General features: G+C 36.5%; 1 protein-coding gene across 4 annotated transcripts in view; it reads left to right on the top strand.

The window, feature by feature from the left end:
• Positions 1–14,406, top strand: part of EML1 (EMAP like 1) — a 129,500-nt gene that overhangs the window by 86,958 nt on the left and 28,136 nt on the right. For 3 of the 4 annotated variants that reach the window (XM_086748279.1, XM_086748277.1, XM_086748281.1), the window contains exons 4-7: positions 3,028–3,162; positions 8,471–8,499; positions 9,917–9,943; positions 13,123–13,252. In XM_086748279.1, the coding sequence (XP_086604405.1) occupies positions 3,028–3,162; positions 8,471–8,499; positions 9,917–9,943; positions 13,123–13,252 (321 nt within the window). The remainder of the gene's footprint in view (positions 1–3,027; positions 3,163–8,470; positions 8,500–9,916; positions 9,944–13,122; positions 13,253–14,406) is intronic. The other variant, XM_086748278.1, reaches the window with a different exon arrangement.

The following is a 14,406-nucleotide window of genomic DNA, read 5'->3' as shown; positions in this document are numbered from 1 at the left end:
AGTAATAATAATTTTGGTTATGGTATCTGCATTCTCTCATGCTAACATAATTTTTGTTATAGGGATGTTACGTTAGACCACATTGCTGTCTTTAACAAGTTAAAAATTGTGTTACAAATGTTATCTTTTAAAATAATAGAAAATACTCTTCTTTCGTATGACTAATGTGGAAGCCAAATTCTGGAATCCAGTTATGCTCTTACAAGCCTGTAAGTTAAATTAATATTTTCTGTCGCTTTAAATTCCTCCCCACACAACAGTGTATCTACTGTAGCCATGGATGTAATCACTGGTGCTTAACACTATGGCTACAAAAATGTGTATATGCCAAAATTGAGCTGATATAATGGAATTATAATCCTCTTTTCCAGCCACCTGCTAATACTTCTCACTGGGCTTTTGTTGTTGTTGTTGTTGAAAGTTTAAAATAAAATTTGTCAGAAGATAGCATTGCTGATTAGTTTAAGCAGTAATGGATGTAAGCCAAAAGAGTTTAAACAAATTTTGTTCTTGTGGTAAAAGTAGTTTTTATAGTGATATGAGACTTCATTATTCAGAAAGAAGACAGCATTGCACTTTAAAGCTTTAGTCCCACCCACTGATTTTTTATCCACCAGTTCATCTTTTGAATCTTTATAGCTATAAAAATAAAAGACCAAGCAACATTAAAATTAGTTTAAAATCACTTCTGTAACTTAATTTTTTTTTTCTGACATTAGTATAATTTGATTTCCTTAATTTGATTTCAGCATAGGCTGATGTTGCCTCTTCTTTTCCTTAACCAGGAAAAGATGCCAAAATAAAGGTTTGTTCCTGCAAAATCACGCAGAAAGGATGTTTTTGCAAATAGTGTATATAAAGTAGTGGAAGGACTCATGCTAATAAAGCTATTTTTTGTGGAGTAAACATTTTCAGTAACAAGGCTTTATTTTTTAACTTGAGTAGTATTAAATTGGATGATGTTATGAGATGCAGGGAGAACAGTTACATGTTAGCAATATATTATTTAATTTACTAGAGGAGGTTTTTTCATGCATTTGACATTGAGATGACTTGGATAACATTAGACTAGTGTAGGAGACACTTATTTCTGAAATGAAGACAGAATTAAATTCTTCTTACTGTCTTTCCCTTCTGCTATGGATGTATTTTGTTCTTTGCTTGTGTGTAGCTTCACATTCTGCTTGCTCTCTTACCTCACTTTCTCCACAGAAACGATATTTTTAAAATTTCAGCTTAATCATTTAAATTGTGCTTGTTTTTAATATGAAAACACAGCACTGAACATCTGTTCTACCATCGCGTGGAAGTTTTTTGTCAAGCTACCTGAGATGCATCTTAACATGCATCTGCTCTGTGGACCTGCCCCTGGATGGGGGCTTCCCCCGTTTCAGTAGGGCAATTGCTTTGCAAAAAAGACTCTGGTTCAGTTGTTCCCATCGTTTCTGTAACTGAGCCTCAGCTGAGCTGTTGAAGCATTCCCCTCCTTGCTGGTAAAAAGACATGAGGAAGCAGGATTTTTTTTTTTTTTTTAAGTGTATCGATGGTGATGTACAGTTGATAAGCTGAATATTTTCTGACTAGACAGAAAAGTCTATCTCATTTCCTTTAGTTATGAAAAGCCAATACCTCTCTTTCTTACACCATACACAAAGTGGGACAGAGCTTGAGGAGCAAGCTGACTGAGATAACAGGATAGGGATAATTGTTAGGGGCTCATAGGGAGGTTTGGAATAGTCCTCAAGGATGCTTGAGATGAGCCTTAGGGTAAGCACAGCATCCCTGGGGGTGTACAGAAAGGGAGGACTGGCTGGGGATAGTAGAAGAGGTGACTGGGGTGAGCCTGAGCCTTGAAGAAGCAAGGGCAGAAAGAACTGAAGTTTTCACAGAGGGTGAGAGAGTTGCTGAAGGTGGCCATCTAGTTATGGGGATGTAAAGGGGACATTTCTGTTCTGCTCTTTGGAGGGGAGAAAACAGGACAGGACTGGGGTGGGGGGAAATGAGACCCTGACACCGAGTCCTGTCGTTCAGCCACTGCCATGGGGGCGATTCCTGCCTCCAGCTGGGTAACGCTGCCTGCACCTCTGCTGCACGGGGAGCTCAGCAAAGGGAAACGCATCGCCCAGCTTGGGGCCCACCCTTTGCTGCTCCCTCTCCTGCTAGGAAGCACTGCTTTAGGGATAATTGCTTTGGACTAACAAGTAACCACAATAATTTGTCTCCTATTAGGTGTTAGCTCTGAGTGGGCTTCTCTTAACTTACTAAGTAATCCTGCTTGTGTTTTGGCTCACGTTTTTCCGTCAGAGAGAGCTGGATGTCTAAGGGGTGCTATAAAGGCATACAAGAACTCCCTGGTAGCTATCTTGGTAGGAAGGGTGGGTGAAGAGTGAGAGAGTAAGGCAAGCTTTAAGCCTTTGAGAAACCCCTTGTCAGAGGATGTGGGAAGTCTAATCTATCCATACATCTAAGTAGGGAGCATACATTTTTGACAGGCTAAAGAAAAATGCAGGCCAGGTCACCATTAACTGCACTTTGGGGTATGTTAAAACTATCTTTGAACCATGGAATAATTGATACTGAACAAAGACCCAAAATCAGCTTGCTGCTGCTCGGATTTGAATCTACTTTTGGCATTCTCTGCAGGCTGGCTAGAGGTATCAGGGAGCATACTTTGGTTTTAAATCTTTCACTTCTTATGAAAAGAATAGAAAAGTCCAGAAGTGTGGAGTGGTAGTCAGAGTTTTGAAGTGTGGCCTGGAAAATAGATATTGCAACTTACTCTGTGATGCTGGTTTAGCCCTTCCTCTATTTTGTGATTAAGGAAAAAGCAGTGTGTTTGGTTTTGTTGCACTAGATACTCAGCAAAACTCTTATGTAGGCTCTTTAACAAATCAAGTTATGATTCAAAACAAAGTTGTAGTTAGTTTTAGGGACAGCATTCTACTTGATATATTTTTCAAAAATATTTGTCGTAGAGATACATGCTTTTACAAGTGCCACTGTAAAACTTACTCCTTTTTTTATTAGCACCGTTAAGAGAACCAGTTCAGCTGAGCGTGTGTCCCCAGGGGGTCGGAGGGAAAGCTATGGAGATTCCAAAGGGAGTCGCAACCGCACTGGATCCACCAGCAGTTCATCTAGTGGTAAAAAGAACAGTGAAAGGTAATGTTGTCTAAATATCTATCTCCTTCCTCTGCCTACTGCCCTAACAAGGAAATTAGCTTCTTTAGTGAAATTAGTTTCTTTAGTTTAACAAATATTGGAAGCTTTTTTAGAAGCTCCAACAGTTGTACAAAAATATATTTTTAAACATTTTAAACAGTTTTTCAAGTTTAGATGAAATTCACTTGCCTTATTTCCAAACTATGAACGAGAGAATCTTGAGTTCATAATTATTGAACATTCCTTTTCCATTATCTTAGGGGGTTTCCCTTGGTCTTCAAGTTCCTGACATGTTCCTTCAAGTTCCTGGTTGTGGTTCATTGACCTCAGCTGGCAGCTGAGCAGCACACAGCCACACACTCCCTCTCCCCTAGCAGGACAGGGGAAGAGAATAGGAAGATCGAGTGAGAAAACTCATAGGTCAAGATAAAGGCAGTTTAATAAGTGAAGGAAAGAGGAAGAAAAAAGAAAAGAAGTGATGAGAAGGCAATCACTTGCCACCTCCCATATGTAGACTGATGCCCAGCCAGTCTCTGAGCAATGACTGACTCAGTCTGAGGGTCAGATTAATGAGAAATGGAGGGAGAGGCAAGTGCTAGCCAGCACAAAGCGGAATAAAGGGATGCCTAGTTCTGTCTGTCTCTGATGATGCTTCTCTGTATGGCTGACAGGACAAGGAAAAGAGAATGTCTTGTCCAGAAGTTTCAGATTCAAGATGGTCTTGAGCAAATCACTGATTTATTGATGGTGGTGGCAAAGTCACTGTATTGCTCAACTGGTTCTTTCCCGTATTTCCTAGACAGATTTTAGCCTTGGCCGTTTCACTTGACCTGTCCTGTTCCAGTTTCCTATGCAAAAAGCGATGTTTTATCTCACAGATCATGTGACCATAGAAACCTGATGTTAATGAAGGTCACATAATAATAATTTGCCTGCTCTGTCTGGGCATCAGTGCCATCACAGGAGTCCTTGGGCTGCTCATGAGCCCCTGGTATAGCAAAAAAACATCCTTTCCTTTTCATCCCTTTGGCATCTTTGCTTGCTGTAAGGGGGGCAGAGGTGGTTGTGTACTAATGGACAGCCTAAATATGGGTGACTGCATTATTAATAGTTTGTTTTCTGGCTTAACGCTTTCAACTCTGAAGCAAGGCAACAAATGTGCAAAGTTTATGAAACTTGTCAAAGGCTTAGCAAATTACACAAAGAGTGAAAAAATTAACAATATCAGATAAAAGGTCGTAAGATTGTAATAATTACACCAACTAAAAATTTAGGCAGTCTAAAATCTTCTTGGTGATGTGCATCTATGCATGTGAATGAGGCTTTTATAAGCTGACAGAATTCTGCAGGACTGGGCCTTCTGGTACTTACGGAAATTTGACCTTATCTCAGCGTATGATTTCTTTTTTCCTTCATTTTTTTGTGAAATAATTATAAACAACAGATAACTGAGTAGATGTGGTTTTGTTTCTGTTCATAGGATTTTTGTACATTAAATTTTCTAAAAGCCTGAAATATAATTGCAAAAAAAAATACTGTAGCAATTAACTCTTTAAGTTATCCATAAATAAATACTATTTTTGAGAGGAAAATCAGTATTTTGTGGATTACTTAGGTACCATTTCTCTTTCTGCATGTGCAGACTTGGACAAAATTGTTACAGAACGTCTCAGGTCCTTCTAGGACAAGGAATGTATATCTTGATACATGTGGTAGAATAGTACTGAAGGAGAACCCTGACTGTCAACACTCTTAGGGATAAGCGAGCCTGAAAATTTTAAAAGGCAAAATTAAGCAAAAATGTCCAGTGAAGGGACTACTGAGAAGATAAAAGTTTGCTCTTAGTTTAAGCTGGAAATTCTGTGAAGTGTTGCAATAGCGCATAACTTCGTGCAGCTACATTGCCCTCAATTATTTCATTAACAAGGAGCTGCTGTTTTCTATATTGGTCTCTTGAAGCTGATAGATTTTTCTAAAGTTTTACTTTTTATTTTGCATGTATGTATAACTTTCTACTCTATTTTTAAAAACTTGTCTTATATAAACAAAGCATATTTCTTATGGAAGCTTTTTGTTTAAAAAACAATTTCCTGTAATTAGATGGGTAGCTGTGCTTCTGGAATATGAACAGGAATATTTCACCTACCAATGGTGAAATGTTGTTGCTTTTTCCATTTACTGCAGTAATTTACTGTAGTTTAAAAAAGAAAAAAAAGTTTTAACAAACATATCTTCCTGCAATGTCCTCTTTCTGTTTATCTTGTCTTGTATAAAAAATTTCATTAGATCAAGTCCCCAAAAGGTCAATTCTGTGTGTATTGTGTGGTGGAAGATAGACCTGTCGATATCTAAATACAGTGCTTTGCAAAATCTGGTTTTTGAAGATATCCCTGAGTTCCTGCTCCATGCATGAGGTGATAATTGTCTGAAATCAGCTATATATTAAGTTAGTAAAGAAATAAGCTGAGAATATTAATTAGGTTGTTCATTTAAATTAAGGAAAGCTATGACTTCTAGCAGCTACATAGAGGTACTGTACACTTGAAAAATTGAGTCCAAAATAGCTAAGAAATAAAACATTACGACATAACTAATGGTTATCTGCTAAATTGTTTTGTTCCTACTCTAAATTTGATCATGGTGCACGAGATGCATTTTAAATTTTTTCCATACTGTTCTGATAGAAACCCAGTGGTTATGTCATTCTGCACTTGTTAGGCCACAAAGGTTTGGGCAACAGTGTTGATCAGAAATCACTTACTTTGGACTCAGGGAAAAGGTCCAGCAGACAAATGATGCATTGCTTAAATAATATGCAAGGATCCCAAGGAACTAATTGAAAGCGTATGTTAGATTGCCTTAGCTGGAGCAAGTGATGTCGATGCCACTATCAGAACAATCATTGTATGGTCAGAGAGTTTTCCCTCATCTCTGTCACGTGCATTCTGAGGGTGTTCAGCATCACAGCTCTCGCCTCCTTGAAGAGCGTCCTTATCCCATGGAAGAGGCTGACTAAAGACTTGCCTCGTGCTTCCTGTTGAAGCTGGGCCGTCATGCAAAATATAAAGCAAGAGTAATGGGACTAGAAGAAAAATGAGCATGATTCTGTATGCTGGGGGCTAAGGCTGTTTTCCTAAAGCTAGCTGTATGTGTGAAAGAGTGAGGAAGAACGTGTTACTTAACCATATACTCACAGCCTTATTATTTGTATCATTCATCCTTATGGATCCCTTCCAACTTGAGATATTCTGTGCTTCCATTCTATGATTCTGTGTCTGGTTTGTAGGTGAAGCTTAAAGCAGAATGCACGCCAGGAGTCTAAAAAGGCAATTGTGAAATGACTGTTTTTCAAAGTATATAGAGTTGTAGGCTGTTACACAAAAACGTAATGCAATAAAAAAAAAAAACACAGCTATTTTAAGAAGCTTCAAGCATCAGGAGCAAGGAGATGGCCATAATCTCCCATGCTACGATGGGATGTCCCAACTCCCTATGGCTGTGAGCCAGGGATGAGCCTTCCTAAGGGTTAGATAAGTAGGAACTGACTCAAGTTCATGAAGAAGAAAAAGGGTAGTCAGAGCTCTGGGCTGTGTGTGGTTAGGGTTTGTATAATTAGGAAGTACACATGATTTGCTTTATTGCTGTCATGAATCAGCGTTTCACATTAGCTTGATTAGATTGAATAAGTCACCATGATCTGTTCAGATCTAGGGACTCTTGTCTCTAATATGGTGTCGTTTCTGACTAGTGCTCTGTCCCATAAAGTTTTTATTTTCTAAAAATATCTTCATTCGTAAGAGAAAATGTTAATCTTGGTGTTAACAATGGCAACACATCGTGCTATTTAGATGAGATTGCCTACGTAGGCCAGCTCAAAGCATGGATTTTGGTGCATGATTAATACGAAGGCTGATACTATGAAAAGTTGCTAAATTGATGGGTAGGACCAGTAGAATTCATTTTTGTTTTGTTTGGGTTTGTTCTTATCATTAAGTAACTGTATTATTCTCAATGTAACTGACAAATCAAGGCAAAAGGAAAAATACTGTAAAATTATTCGCTACAATTTCTATTGTAGAGAGAGAGAGAATCCTTTACGCTTAGAAAAAAATCTGTGAAAAAATGGAACCCAGTTTTGTTTCTTATTTTTGGTTTCTCTTTATCTGCCCGCTGCAGTCTAGGATCAGATGTGGAGAGGGCATCACAGCTCTAGGGATACTTTGTGCTTCAGCATTTTCCCATCAGAATGATAGGGCTTTCGGGATCACCCCGAGAAACATACAGCAGTAATCTGATATGTCAGAAGTTTTACTGGATAGAAAGAAAATGGAACTGGGAGGAAAAATAACTGCATAATGTTGCTTTGTGTCCTTTTCATGCTTCATCAGAAACAGCACCATCAAGCCTAATTATACAGAGGCAAAGGACAAAGAAAACACATGACTGGCATTTCTGAAAAAATTTGCTTCTTTCTGGCCAGGGTAGTATGGTCCAGAGAGCTCCTCAGCTTTTCTGCCTTTTCCTTCTCCACACGCTTGATGTATTTTCCCCTCAAGTTTTGCCAAATATTTTCTGAAGACAAAAAGATGAACCATTTCAGGTTGTCTTCCAGGCAGCAGTGCAGTAAGAGAGAGAAGACATGGATGGATATGTGCTTTCAGGGTATTACCAAGTACCATCATTCACCAAGAAACAATTAGACTCTGGAAAAGCACATTCAAAATTTGGTTTGGTCCTTAAATCCAGAGAGAAGAAAGCCACGAAGTAAGCGAACACCCACACCTGCTCTGATACAGTAACCTCCCCCCACTCCACATATGCAGAGAGAATTTGTGGTTAAGGATGCGTTGCTTGCTTTTTGTTGTGGTTGTAGACTGCTCTAGAGTGACAAATCTCACTGACTGGAAAACAAAACTGATGCAGCTACTCACGACCGGTTTCTGTGTTCTCGTGTAACTGGACTAACTCTGCAGGAGAAGAGAATTTAGTAGTGAGTGGAGGAAAATGTATCGATTTGATACATGGTAAGGAGAACTGAATGTAAAAGTTTTAACACCTGCCATCAAGGAGCTACAAAGTATGCTGGCTTTAATTGTGTTTGCCTGAGGATTTACCTTGTAAATAATTTAATTGAAGTAATATTTTTATTTATATATAAAATATATATATTTATATAAATATATAAATATATTTATTTATACACAAAATATTTAATATATTTTTAATTTTGTATTATATTGATACCTTTATATGTGCAGGCTGTATGTGCATGCTTTTTAAAATAGAAATTTCTTCATTATTTTCACAGCAAACCCAAGGAACCAATGTTCAGTGCAGGTAGGAACTTTTAAAAATTTTAAGCAGATAACTGTGATAACATAAAAGATTTTTTTTTTTCCTCCTGTGGATGCCTAGGAACTGTTATTGGGAATCTAAGCATGATGCTTACAGGCTACTGATGACATATTTTTTAAAAAGTTGATCAATTTGTTCCAGTTTTTGTTGGCCCAATAGGTTTATTTTACAGTTAGGATTGTTTGTAAGAAGACAAAGAAGAAAAAGTCCATGTCTTTTTACCCCAAGTGTGTCTTCCCTTTCAAAGCAGTATTAAGATTTTGCTAATTAAAGCATATACCAAGTTCCAACTATGATACTGTCATATTAATTTAGTCATAAAAGAGAGCCATCAACCACTGTTAAAGAATGCCACATCTGTCCCAATGCCTTGTAATAAAATACATCATATTACAAATAAAAAAGGTGTTACTACAGTTTTGGAGGTCTATCTTTAGTTTGGAAATCACTTTCATTTTTCCTACTTATGTATTATCCCTGTAAAAAGACTCTGAAAGTGAAATAGTAGGTGTAAGCGAAAGCAGAATTTACCCTTGTCATTAGACAGCTACAAACGTCTGAACAGTCTCAATAAAGATATGAAATGGAATAGCATACATAACAGTTATTCTTGTTCTGAAAAAACAAGAACCACTAAAATAAAAGCTTTCTTGTAACAAAATAAGGAAAGGAAAAAAAACCTGTTGATTTATCAGATGTATCATATTCTTTTTTGTGTATAGTTCTGTAACAGTAATCTTACATTAGGCTGAAAAAGTAGAAAATCTTTTGTTTACTGAGCTGATTGATCAGCATCCAGCAAAGCTCTTAAGCCATGCTTCAGGGTTAAGTGTAATTGATTTTGGACTCAATACTATATAAAAATAAGTAAGCACTTAAGTATTTGTTGGCAATACAGTCACAGTTCCTGTCCCTTTCATGAAAACGGTTTAGAAAAATAAGACTTGGGGTTTACACAGAATGTGCTTGTCTTGTGTAACATTTCTCCTTCCCTTGCACCATGTAAGCAAAGGCATTTGGAGTAATTTTTCTTCTGACACTTTCCCCGCAGATAAAGATCAGTAGCTAAACAGATGTGACACCACTTTTACCTTTCTCACTTGGACAAAATTGAAATTAATTATTTTTTTTCTAAGAAAGTTATGCTTGGTATTTTACTTACTTTAAGTGAAGTAGTTGCCTAATAGAGCTTAAGTTATTATTTTAATAATGGAAGAACTAAACAGAGCCCCTAGCTGGAGGAAAGGGGTTTCAACTGTCATTACCCAACATATGGCTCAGTGTTTTGTCAAGCACCAGGTTAGCGACTGGACAGCCTGTAGAGCAGGTATTTAGTGAGTTTATTGTATTCAAACACATCTTTATCTAGCCCTTCTGTCTCTGTCTCTGTAATCACAAGGGAAGCGACGAGTGACACACTGCAAAGGTAGGCTTCACTTCCGAAACCTCATAGCTCTCGAAGCAACATGGTACTGGTGGGATAAAAGCTCAACGTATAAACAGCTATTTCCTAACTTGCGCGCATTTTGCAATGTTAAAGCTTTCCTGGTTCTTTTGAATGAAACAAAAATATTATCCTGTCTATTACACAGGTGCACTATAACCCTCAGGTGCACTTTAATAACAATAACGGGTTATAATTTAGATTCCTATGGAATTTTTCAGAGGAATTTGAATTAGAAAAAAAAATATGTTGAGAGAGCTATATGGCAACACGTGGATGTTCACTGTGTTTGAAATGGTGTTCGCACTTTTGCTGAAATTCATATAGAATTTGCCCTTTTGTTGGCTGTTTCGCTCTTAGCCTAACATGATTGTAGAAGCCTTGGTTTTTCCCTTGCTTTTTCTTACTGAGTAGACTGTAGATTTTTCTAACTGTTGAATAAACAGACCTAGGGGTCCAACTAATTTCTCAGTGCTTTTTGCTCACTGTCATAAAGCAGAGTTACATTTGGTAAACATACCACATTGTTTTCTGAAGCTTTAGCTAAACTGTAGCGTAAATATGCACATTTTTGATGCATGTTTATGTCTGTGATACAATCACAGATTTGTCTTGCTTTTTAGAGGTAGCTAAATCCTAACAGTTTTTCCACTAATCAGCATCGTTCAGCTTTGCAACAAATCTAAAATGTCACAAAGCAAAGAATGTTTCTTCTCAAGACAAAGTCTTTTAGAGGGTCTCTGCCTCTGTGTATTGTTTGTACAATTTTATGCCTGCAATCAGTAGCAGTCTCCTTTGCAGAACCTACTGGCATTCACGTGCCTTCTTATTTCATTCAGTAACTGTAAATTTTTTGCAATTATTTTCAATAGCAGTTTCAAATTTCAAAATTGCAGATGTAAAAGATACATTTGTCTGAAAGTTTCACCATTGATCTGTCTTTGTAGTTCGATGATTGTCTGTCTTTACATCTATATCTTCACATTTAGAACTTTGCTGTCTAAAAACTTAGTTAAGAAAAGTACAAAGAAGGGGATGTAGATTGATTATGTAGATAATAGATTTGGATTAGTAACAAAAATGAGTACAGGTGTAATTAATATTACTAAAAGTTAGAAATGAATACACAGTATACGTTTCTGTTCCTGACCTAGTCAGCCTAAGTTCCTCTTTATAGTTAGAGAGAGAGGCATTCTGAAGGCGTAATTTATACACTTGGTATAATATACTTGGTGTAATTTGCTATACTTGCTTTTGGACGCCTGCTTTAAAATGTGATTAATTTGTCCAAAAATATCTGTTTCTCCCTATTTACTCTAAAGAGGATTTTTGAGTGACTAGGTCAAATACTTCCACTGTATATAGCTAAATAGAATTTTTTTGAGTCCCATAAGTTTCAGGAGAGAAAAGCAGTTAAATGAATTAAACTTTTGTTCATTCCCAGCCTTTGATAAGCGGTTATCACCGCTGAAAATCTATGGACTTCCAGTGCGCCAGTATCAGCAGTATTGGCATGTGTTTCAAGCTCATTAAATAGACGCTGCATGCGCATACAAATAGTGCTGTAATGCTCTGCGGTTTGATGCCCTACCCTCTATGGTTTATTTTCCAATATGGATCTATTGGAGTAGATTTTAAAAAAACAATTCTGGTGTTCTAGCACTTTAACAGGCATCTTAAGCTCCAACCATCTGTCACCATTCTTTCACCATTATTATTGCTTCTTTTTAGCATTCGGTTCTCTGTTGTTTTTGTTATATGTATGAGTTCTGTAAATGAAGCTGGAGAGCCCTAGCTGTAACTTTGCTGTGACAGATCAGGTAGATCTCTTTCCCAAATGAATTAGTCTAAAGGCAAAATACACATATTCTTAGGCAGTACAGCATAGCTATAATGTTTATTTGTGCAACCAGTAATTTTATTCAGTTAGTCAGGATTTGTAGCATATGCATATTTCCAATTAAAATAAAGCCTTAGTTTTCAAATTTAAAAAATAATGGTATAGTTGTAATGATGCTTAACAATTCGTAGCATAATTTTAACAATCCTAAATTGTATAATTTTTTTCATTTACATGATTTTATTACTTCTGCCCTTCCATTTCCTCTGTGCCCACGATTATTCTGTCTAGTAACTCTACAGATGTCACTGACTCCAAAACTGCTTGATTCGCATGAGAACAAGGCTGAACCCCTTGATCTGCCGATGAAGCAGCAAGAGCCAGCACGTTCTGAATCTGGACAAACTTCACCAGAAGTTCACAAGACACCCACTTTGGCCTTGCCAGTTCCCAAAAGTCCTAGTCAGACCTTCATGGCATTTCCCAGATCTCCTAGTTTTATAAGCCCCATGAAGTCCCCAAGTCAGTACTTCCAGATCTGTTATTAATCCCTGCTTCTTTTCCCCAAAAATATTTCTTACCAGTTCAACACATTACTTTTAGTATTTTCTTCTAGAAATGTTTACTTCTATCAGCCAATTCAGTTTTTGTAGCTTCTTTCCTGTATGTCATTTTCCTTTCTTTTGATGTGCTGTCAATGTTGTCGTTCTTTTTTCAATGTTTAGTAATTCTTAAAGCACTATCTTTTTTGCATGTACATCAGCATGATTCCTTTTACTAATTGTTTGTGTTCCTTATTTCGAATGTATCTCTAACACTGTATCAAGTGTAAAGCATATCTTTACACTGAGATGCAAAGAATGCGACTGAGTGTTGGAAAATACTTTAGATGCTGATGCTCCACTGTAAATATTGATTAAAAATAAAATTAATTTTAAGTGGCATTTCTGTGTTAATTGTAATCTTTGATGTTTTCCCCTCCATCTTTAGTATTTTAAAAATGTAATATTGTAACATTTTTCACAGAAAAGTTTCAATTTCAGTCCTTTCAGTTTTGTAGCTCTTCATGACATTGTTTAGTTCTAGCTCTGCTGTTCAAAATATTTAGGGGAAAAAGGGACTTTGTATGTTTAAAAAAAAAATCTGCATAGTGATTTTGACTTAGGGAAAAAAACCCAGCTTAATTTTTATGTTTCAGATTGCATGTCATTCTGTAATTGTAATGCACAAAACTGTTAAGTGGGAAGGGATGGAAGAGCACTGGAGTTCTCCACTGATGGGGGTTTTTTGTTTAACACTAAACATTTCTGACCTTTTGTAGAGGAAGGATACGTAAAAATGTTTCTTCGTGGACGTCCTGTTACCATGTACATGCCCAAAGAACAAGTGGAATCTTACAATTTGGAAGCAAAAGTAGAACTACCAGCCAAGAGGCTTAAACTGGAATGGGTGTATCCTTTCTGTGCTAGAGGACTACTGGAAATCAATCATTTCTTAATCATTTGTTTTAAATAATTTTTTGAGCTAAAGTATAGCAAAACTAAGGTCTTTATTAATAGGATTCATTTCCTTAGTGAAGCGACATTCCGTTGAAATAGGTGTGAATTTCTTCAGGCTGCTGTTTGGTGCCTTGTACAGGGTGGCAGCTTAAGAAAGATTTTGCTTAAATGTTGCCTGAAGGTTAAGTCTGAAGCATGCTAATTAGTTAAATGTTAAACTAGGTATATTATAAGAGTGAAGTGAGCTGTGATTATTAATTATAGTATGCATAAAACAAGCTCAGGTTTTTTTTTTGCTGATTATCATCAGTAATTCATTGTTTTAAACTGTGTTTTATAAAATGTGCAGCATTGTCCTTTAGAGGATGCTATAATCAACTTCAGTACTTGAATAAGCCCTGAATTGAATAGGGCTTTGCAACTGGTAGGTGCTTAGTAATAAAATTAATAAGATATCAAATATAAAATAATGTCTGAATTTAGATTTTAAACTTTCTTTAAGCACTGTAAGTACTAAGCAACCAGAATTTTCCACTAACTTCTATGAGTGGACATAATTACGGAATTCTAACTTGAAAGAAATCAGTGTTCCATTATATACAGAAATTTTGACATTTCACTTTGAAATATATTGAGAAAATATGTTTTATTGGAAAAAGAAATGACAATTTATTTTTGTAAAATCTTACTGTGTATAATAGATGATTCAAGATAAAATATAAACACAAACAGATCTGAGTCTATTTGTAGTATCCACTATCTTTAGAGCGATGAAGTCTTCATAAGGTTTTCTATTTTAAGGAAAATGCTCTTTTTTTTTTTTTTTTTTTTGTCCCAAACAGTGCAAATAGGAAGTTGCTTTGTCTTCATAAAAAAGAAGACAGGCTGCATATAGTCTTTTTCAAAGTTGTATAAATAGAACTGCATGTGGTTTCAGAATGCACACAGAGGGTTTCCAAAAGTCCCATTGTATTCACAAGAGATTAATGACAGATTTAGTAACCATTCTTCTTATTCCTATTGCAGCTGAGCCTGTGGGTTCTAACCCACTCTGCTGGAATTGCATAGATAGTGCATACAGAAATAGCTGAAGATGAATTAAAAAA

This window comes from Chlamydotis macqueenii, chromosome 5 (genome assembly GCF_036417535.1).
Source record: "Chlamydotis macqueenii isolate bChlMac1 chromosome 5, bChlMac1.mat, whole genome shotgun sequence".
Lineage (NCBI taxonomy): Eukaryota > Metazoa > Chordata > Aves > Otidiformes > Otididae > Chlamydotis > Chlamydotis macqueenii.
Note: the sequence above shows the minus strand (reverse complement) of the source record. Positions and strands in the feature narration are given on the sequence as shown.